This window comes from Rosa rugosa, chromosome 2 (assembly GCF_958449725.1).
Source record: "Rosa rugosa chromosome 2, drRosRugo1.1, whole genome shotgun sequence".
NCBI classification, from domain to species: Eukaryota; Viridiplantae; Streptophyta; class Magnoliopsida; order Rosales; family Rosaceae; genus Rosa; species Rosa rugosa.
This window is the reverse complement of record NC_084821.1, coordinates 57,939,371-57,947,804: the sequence shown is the minus strand read 5'-3', so window position 1 is coordinate 57,947,804 and position 8,434 is coordinate 57,939,371. Positions and strand designations below refer to the sequence as shown.

Sequence of the window (8,434 nt, the reverse complement as noted above, 5' to 3'; positions counted from 1 at the left end):
TCCTGAGGATTCTGGGACTGGAGTGTGGTCACCGGTAAGAGAAGGAGAGGGGTTGCTCTGGGAAGACTTGAGTAGTCGTAGAGATTAGTTGATGAATTGTGTGTGTTACTTCGTCGTAGCCTCTATATATAGGCTACCAAGCCATAGTGGTTGGCTTTAAACAAATCATGATGGGTTAAGCACTTAAGCACTAATGGAATCATGGTGGTTTAAACACTTAAACACTAATGGAATCATGGTGGTTTAAACACTTAAGCACTAATGGAATCATGATAGGTTTTCCCTATTGGCCACTAATGGAATCATGATAGGTTTTCCCTATTGGCCACCATGAAATGTAGCTGAATGCTTCCCCACGTGCATGCCATATTCCTTAATTGAATGGAGTATGAATATTCGCATGGGCGTGCCTTTTCTTGCATCTTGCATAATCTTCCATAATTCTGCGGGTAGGCTTTATTTAGCCTCTAAATAATATATTTCGAATTTGTCGACAATATATAGCTTGAGCCACTGATATTGGCTCAATTTCTCCAAGACACGCATTGTCAGGTCAAAATGGTCATTTTGGGTTCAAACAGGGCGTTTTGCTCTGCTTTGGTTTGTAGTGATTGAATTGTGTTCTGGTGCTGCAGTTTGAGGAGTTTCAAGCAGGTTTTTGTGGATTTTGGGAGGTGGGTTTGGTTTGGAATTTTGATTGGACGTGATTTTAGGTGGTGGATGTTGAGGAATTGGACACAGAGTACTTTGTTTTTGATGGAGAGGGACGGATCTGAACCGAAGACGAGAATGCGATCGCTGGTGGGATAAACGGAGGAGCCGCGACGGTCGAAGAGATCGGTGACAAAGCAGCTGACGTCACAGTCTGAATCGGAGGTGGGTCTTTGGGGCTGCCCATCGGAGATAAGAGAGAGAAGAAGAAGATGATCTAAGGAAGAAGAAGAAATGAGTTTTTTTTTTTTGTCCTTCAAATTTTTTTAGTCTTGAAATGACTATTTTAGCCCTTGAAGTGGGTCCGATCGTCAGAGTTAACGTCCAATTTGGACGGAATCTGAGAAATTGGACACGGTTGATTGAAATTGGAAAGGTTGGGGGGTAAAAATTCAAAATTGAGAATAGAGGATGTCACCCCCCAAACCTCAAGGGGGTAAATTGAAATTAATCCTTTTTTTTTTTTTTGTCTTGATTAGGAGATTGTTAATATGTTGCTAAATCTATTTGTTCTTATAAGTTGTCTTTTGTTCACCTCGAATGAAATGTGAGATAAACTATACTTTTTTTTTTTGACTTTGTCAAGGGGAACCCAAAGGCTTCCTAGGCCCAAGATAAACCCCTTCGGCGCATGTGAAATGCTCCAACTATGCATTGCAGCACAGTGTCTGGCCACTTTGACAGCTTCGGGGTTCGAACCTAGGTTGGGGAGCACACCCAACTAGGCAAGAACCACTAGGTCACTTGCAGTGGTTAGATAAACTATACTTATTATTGGTAAATGATGTGTTAACTAATAGTTGTTGGGCGATAAAAATTGTAGTTTCTCGATCCAAAAACAAAATAAATTGGTGAGTCGTGCCGTGTTACTTGTTAATAAAATCAATATTGTGAAGGTCAAAGATCCAAATCTCATTGACTTGTGCGGTTGTAGTTGTGCGTGGGGTGGTGTGAGAATAAAAATTCTCGTTTCGTATATTCAAATGAAAATGTAAGGCAGGGTACCAAACTCCTCACAAAAAATCTTTTATTTTAAATAAAGTATGGAACTCACTCACGCTGGGATGAATTTTCACTCCTTATAAAAGAAAAAGAAAAAAATAATTCAGTATTGCAGTTCTTCTATTTTTAGACTATTTTCAGAGAATGAGCATAAACCAGTGTGCATAAGCCGCCCCCCACCCTCTCTCTCCCACTCTCCCTGCATGGGTTGTAAGCCAACCCAATCTGCAATACTATCGAATGGGACGATTTGCTAAATTTGGATCATACGGCAAGATGCCACCATCAAATTATAGTCAATAGCCCTTGAGTTTAAATTCATACTCCAATTAATTTCCCTTTAATCTAGCGATTAGAAAGAGAGTAATGAATAGGGGAAATGATCATTTACCCAATTTCAGCATGAACATTGCCCACTTGCTCCACCAACAGTTTTTTAACCTCATTTACCCAAAACACTCTAAGGGATTATTTCCCTATTACCCAATTAATTTTTTTTTATTCTTTTTATTTATTTTTAGGACTTTTTTGCCCTCTCCTTCTTTCTCACTTAGAGGGAGAAATCATCCTCCACCTTGCAAGACTTCGGTGACCAGTGGCAGGCCGCCGACTCCGGTGACCGGACTCCGGTGACTAGTGGCCGGCCTCGGACTCCGGTGACCGGAATCCGGCGACCGGTCCCTAATAATACCCAGTAACCATATTATTGCCCCCTAGTAATCATATTATTGCCTCCCAAAAATCATATTATTGCCTCCAATAATCATGTTATTGCCGTCCAGGGGAATTGTATGAACTCCCAAAACCAAAATGAATACACTACAAGCACAATTTGATCAATTTATAATCATATTATTGGCTCCCAATAATCATATTACTGCCTCCCAATAATCATATTAATGCCCCCAATAATCATATTACTGCATCCCAATAATCATATTATTGCCCCCAATAATCATATTATTGCCCTCTAATAATCAAATTATTGCCCTCAAGTGAATTGCATAAACTCCCAAAACCAAAATGAATACACTACAGACACAATTGATCAATTTATATGTTCAATTGTACAAGTTCACTTTTTTTTTTTTTTTTTTCTTCCCCATTCTCGGAACTCAACTCAAAGTATACCAAAAAAAAAAAAAATTGCTCTGGGCACCCAGAAATTGCTCTGGGCACCAGATCAGATTGGCCGGCGATGAAGACTCCGGCGATCGCTCTGGCCCAAAACCACAGAGCCGCTTCACGTGAAAACTTGCTTCGCTTCACAAATCTCTGATTCACAAGCCGCCTGAGAAGAAAACCCAATTCCCAAAAAACCCAAACTCCAAATTTCACCAATGGCGGAAGTCACCTACCTCCAAATCCACGACCTTGAAGAAAACCCAGCCTTCGAATCCCTCCCTTACTCGTCCTCCAACGACTTCGACATCTACATCTCCTCTGATCCCGATTTCCCGCCGGCCCAGTTCGTCACCGTCCACGAAGAAGACGACAAAGAGGATGAGAATGGGGTAGGGTGGAGCCGTTTGAGAGCTGCGTGAGGCTCGTTGGGTTTGGATCCGAGTCTGATGAGGATGAGAATGGGGTTATTGGGCTTGATTTGCATTCGGAGGAGGAGTATGGTGAGGACCATATTCATGGTGATTACGATGACGAAACGGGGGTTCCTTTGTGCTGGGATTCGCTTCGATTGGAGATTGTGGGTTTTGGATTTCAGTTACAGAGGGGTGACCGGCGAGGTGTTCTGATTCTGGGGGGGGGGGAGAGAGAGAGAGAGAGAGAGAGAGAGAGAGAGACTGGGAGGAGAGAGATCGATCTGTTAGTTTTAGTTTAATTGACAGGGTAAAATTGTCCTTAAATGTTAAATTGGGTAAATGAGATTAAAAAACTCTTAGTGGAGTAAGTGGGCAATGTTCATGCTGAAATTGGGTAAGTGGTCGCGGCCCCTAATGAATATTGTCCAAGATGTTGAAACCAGAGCTTTGTTATTTTGTCTTTTAATTTTTCAGGTAAAGCATAATCATACATGCACTACCTAAGTGAATGCTTTATTCCTGGGAATCTTGGTTTGTTTTGTCTCATGCCAATAGTCAGCTTGAGTTTATGTTATTAGTTTGGGCCAACAACTTGATGGAATTGAATTCAAACGAGTTGTATTCAAACTCATGAACTGATAAGTTACTTAAAGAACCAAGGTTACCAACCAAATCGATCTTAAGAAAATAATAAGGCGTAAAATGGTAGTTTGCTTGAAAATATTGAAAAGGATGTCCAGATATTAAATTTAGAGGTTTGAATAAGGAAAAAAAATGAAGAGAAGAAAAATAGGGGGAACAAAAGATAAAGAACATTGAAACAGCTTTTTGTCAATGAGGGGAAAAATGCATAACTAAGTACGTAGCTCAGTAAACACTTTGCGGAAAAGAAAAAAAAACATCTTTGGAAATGTCACTTTTGAGTAATGCTAGGTAAATCATATTTTTGGGTATTACATGCATCTCACATTATGTACCAGTCGATGTAGCACAAAATCTAATATATCGGATGATTTCATTAAATGATGTAGCTATGTCACATCAGCTGTCACACAAAGTGTGAGGTAGGTGGTACCCAAAAAAATAGTTCACTTAGCATTATTTATCACTTTTTAGTCACTCAAAGTGACTATGTAAGTGGATATACTGACATTTATGGACAGAATGCAAGTCCTCATGAGACTTCCAAGTCCACTCAAACTCATGCAAGTATTTCCTCAACTTTGTTTGCAGAGCAACAAGTGTTAGGCTTGAATAAGCTTATTTGATCCATTTAGACCTACAAAACTACTGTGGTATTTGCATATGGCATTGACAATTTAGGCATTGTCTGCAATGAGCCAAAATATTTGTACACCAAGAGACGCCGTGAGGTCAGTCGTGAAATTGACCCTAAACCATATGACAGAGAAGATGAAACTGTGATTGATCAAGTTATCACATGAGCTTTTAAGAGAGAAGGAGATAGGCATGTGCATCGAAGAGATAATGTTGGAAGACTTGGAAATCTTCTGGGTCGTTGAAGTCTTCAGAAATCATAAAGCAGACCCACCATAAGAATAAGAAGAAAGGGTCAGATGTATCAAAACAGGGCGAATTTCGAACCCGCGTTGTTGCCAATGAAGTAGATCAGCCGGGCTTTGCTATCGTCAATCACAATCACAGACAAGCAGGTAATCCAACAATCAAGTTGCTATTCAACGAGGCAGATAGTAGTGGCGGTGCCGTGATTAGCGATGGCAGCAAGGTACAACCTAATGCATCGAACGTGGACACACACTTTCAGCAAGGTATTATTCAGCATCGATCAAAGTTGCTTGAATCATTTGATACATGATACATGCATGCTTAATTATTAATTACATGACAATACCAAACTTACATATGGCTCACAACAATAAAGAGAATCCAAAATCTGAAGACACCAGCAAACCCAAGAACAATACTGTCTGTCATCTTCACCACCGCCACAAACAGCACCGAGGTCAGTCACATGGAGAGCACCTGAACCAAAAGAGAAACAACGTACTCCATCAAGAAAGCCACAAATGCCCCATATTGACCACCTTCAGTGCATTGTTCAATCAAGTCTTCCTTTGCCAACGAGCCACTCTCAATGTAATTGCCAATGCTACCCAGTCTTGTATATTATCAAAGAATTGAAAATAAGCATACCTCCATGATTTCTTCATAAGCAATGTGCCGAAAACACTCCAAAAGCCTATAATGAAGCCGAGTATAGCACTAACATAGATACCAAACTTCCCAATCAGATCATTATTTCCATCATTATGATCAATATTGTCATCATTATAATCATTATCGTCATAATTATGATCATTATTGTCATCATTATGATCGTCATCGTCAGGGTTTGTTGGTGCGAGTGCGCCATCTCCCGGGCAGACAGTTGAAAGAGGGACCCCACACAAGGATGGATTGCCTTCGTAAATGTATGAATCATTGAGTGTTTGAAGTTGGTTGCCTGAAGGAATTCTTCCGGACAAGTTGTTGAAAGACAAGTTCAAGTGAGACAGAGAGGTTAATAAAGAGAAACTTTGAGGAATCTGCCCGGAGAGGTGATTATGTGAGAGATCAAGAGTTCCCAACCATCGCAAGTTTCCAATCATTGAAGGAATGTTTCCACTTAGTTGATTTCTTGACAAGTTCAACGTGCCCAATCCACGTTTTTGGATTGCCAAACTTGACAGGTTGCACATAGAGGGTGGTATACTACCATTCAGATGATTGTCAGATAGATATAATTCATGCAAGTTAGGCAACAATTGATCATAATTTGAGGGAATTGGCCCGGAAAATAAATTGCTTCGAAGAACAAGATAGGCGACAGCATCACTAGACCATTGTGGCAGAGGTCCCTCAATTTGATTGTGACTCAAATTTATATACTCTAAAGATGGGGAGTTCATGTGAAATGGAAGCTTTCCACAGATTTGGTTGAAAGATAAATCCAACGATGTGAGTTGGAAAGATATCTTCAAGAACCATTCTTCTGGTATGAAATCTGAGATTGAAGTATTACTAAGCTTGAGATGCGTTAATTCAGTTTGAGACTGAAGCCATACCCCAAAGGAAGGACCTACTCTGCAGTCGGCAATGTCTACTGAATTAAGTTGGAAAGGAGGAACCCACTCATGAGCCATGTTAAAAATGAGGGAGCTAGGTCGGTCTCTACGTGTGCTGACTGCAAAAGACTCCAACTTTGTGAGAGATCGGAAATGGGCTTCAGTTAGAATGCCTTCCAACGAATTCCAATATAGATCTAGGTGAACTAGGTGAGAGAGTTGTCCCAAACTTTCAGGAATGGACTCGATATGATTACCAGAGATGTCTAGTGTCTCCAAAGATGACAAATTACCAATAGATTGTGGAATTGGACCAGAAAATTGGTTTGAACTGAGGTTGAGTTCCTTCAGATTTTCTAGCATTCCTAAGGCGGAAGGCAGTTCACCTTCCATCATATTGTAGGACAAAGAAAGTGACTCTAATCTATAATTTGTACAGTTTGAGAAACCATTCAAAACCTCTTCCAAACCACCATTGAACGAGTTCCGCGAAAGATCTAATATCCTTAGGCTGCACAACGTACCAAAGACTTTGGGAATTTGACCTTGGAGAAGATTATTACTTAAACTAAGGTCTTCCAAAGACTTGAGGTTTGCAAATTCAACAGGGAAGGGACTGAACCAATTGTCAGATGCATCAAGTTTTTTGAGGTTGGTAAGAGTAAACAACCAGCTGGGAAATGAAGAAATAATATAATTCTCGGATATATCAAGAACCAATAGGGATGTGAAGTTCACTGACAGAAGCTGGGAGTGCGGAAGGTTTAGAATTTGGCAATCAGACAAATGCAACTCTAAGAGTGAAGGAAGCATGTTGACATCATGTAGCCAACTTACTCCTATGGTGCTAAGGTCCACACCTCCAAGATTGAGGTACTTCAGGGAAGAGAGATGGGAAAGCCAATTCAAATTGGAATAATAAGGATCAACACCCGAATAATGATCAAGGTCAAGATAGTTCAGGTTTGAGAGGTTACCAAGAGCTGGGGGAATCTCTCCCACAAATGAAGTGTAGGAGAGATTAAGATACTTCAAGCTTGTAAGCTTCCCAAAGAAATTAGGAATTCGAAGTCCTTGAAAATCGTTTCCGCTTAGGTCAAGGTAATATAAGTTCTTAAAGCTAAGAAAAGAAGGATTTATCTTACCCCCCAAAGAAGTCTCCCAGTCGAATTGTTGAATCTCTTGATCATAATTCGGGTTCCGGAGGTCCATCTTTGCAACGCGACCTGTACGGTTGTTGCATGAAATCCCTTTCCATTGACAGCAATCCTGACCCATCCAAGAAGAAAGCCGACCGGAAGGATCAGTAACATCTCCTTTGAAGCTGAGCAGCGCTCGTCTCTCTTCCTCGATGCATGATGATGATCTCACAGCACTAGGAAGTCCATCTCCCAAACACAGTTTAGTAGACTGCAGATATGAAGATGCCAGAAAAAGAAAGAGCAAGTAGTGAGCAACATTGTTAATGAGGAAGCGATAGCTGGTAGGCTTGAATTGGTTTGCACAGAAAATATCCATGATTATAGTCATTATACAAACTTTTCTATGAACTTGTGGAAATGTATAGAAATCTAAAACCCAGTAACATTAAATACCGAAAGTCTGAAATGAATGGTGTTCAGGTGTTCCAAAGTCATCAAACGACCCCGTTCTACAAGTTTCCAAGTCCACTCAAAGTCTTTTAGGTCTTTCTGAGATTTTGTTTGCCAAAGCACTAAGGACTTCAATGATTCGACCAAACTAATAGTAGTTTGAAGGTGGAACCGCTGAGATATTTTTTGGGAAAAAATTGTGTGTTTATTTACTACTTACAAGAGCATCAAAAGTTCAATGGATTTTCATCGATTCACTTACTTTCTTTGTTCCGACTGTATTAATAAACGCAAATGAGCTCATCAAACGGATTCGTAGAAAAATTCCAAAGACAAAAAGCTAAAGGAAAAGTGAACAAGCTTTTGTCATTGATTTTAGGTTTCGGTGGTCAATCTTGGTGTAAAAGTGAAACTGGTCTTTTGAATAGAGGGAATTTGATTAGACAATTAATGTATGATTAGGTAATGTCATGTTCTGTGTATATGTATGATTAGGCAAACTACC

General features: G+C 40.1%; 1 protein-coding gene across 1 annotated transcript; it reads right to left on the bottom strand.

Moving 5' to 3' along the window:
- Positions 1 to 5,113: 5,113 nt before the first annotated feature.
- On the bottom strand, positions 5,114 to 8,177 carry LOC133728763 (receptor-like protein EIX2). The gene is made up of 2 exons (XM_062156194.1): positions 7,933 to 8,177; positions 5,114 to 7,747 (listed from the first exon to the last, which is right to left on the bottom strand). Exons 1-2 carry the CDS (start codon positions 7,972 to 7,974, stop codon positions 5,336 to 5,338), a joined length of 2,454 nt encoding a protein of 817 aa, XP_062012178.1. The 5' UTR covers positions 7,975 to 8,177; the 3' UTR covers positions 5,114 to 5,335.
- Between the last annotated feature and the right edge of the window lie 257 nt (positions 8,178 to 8,434).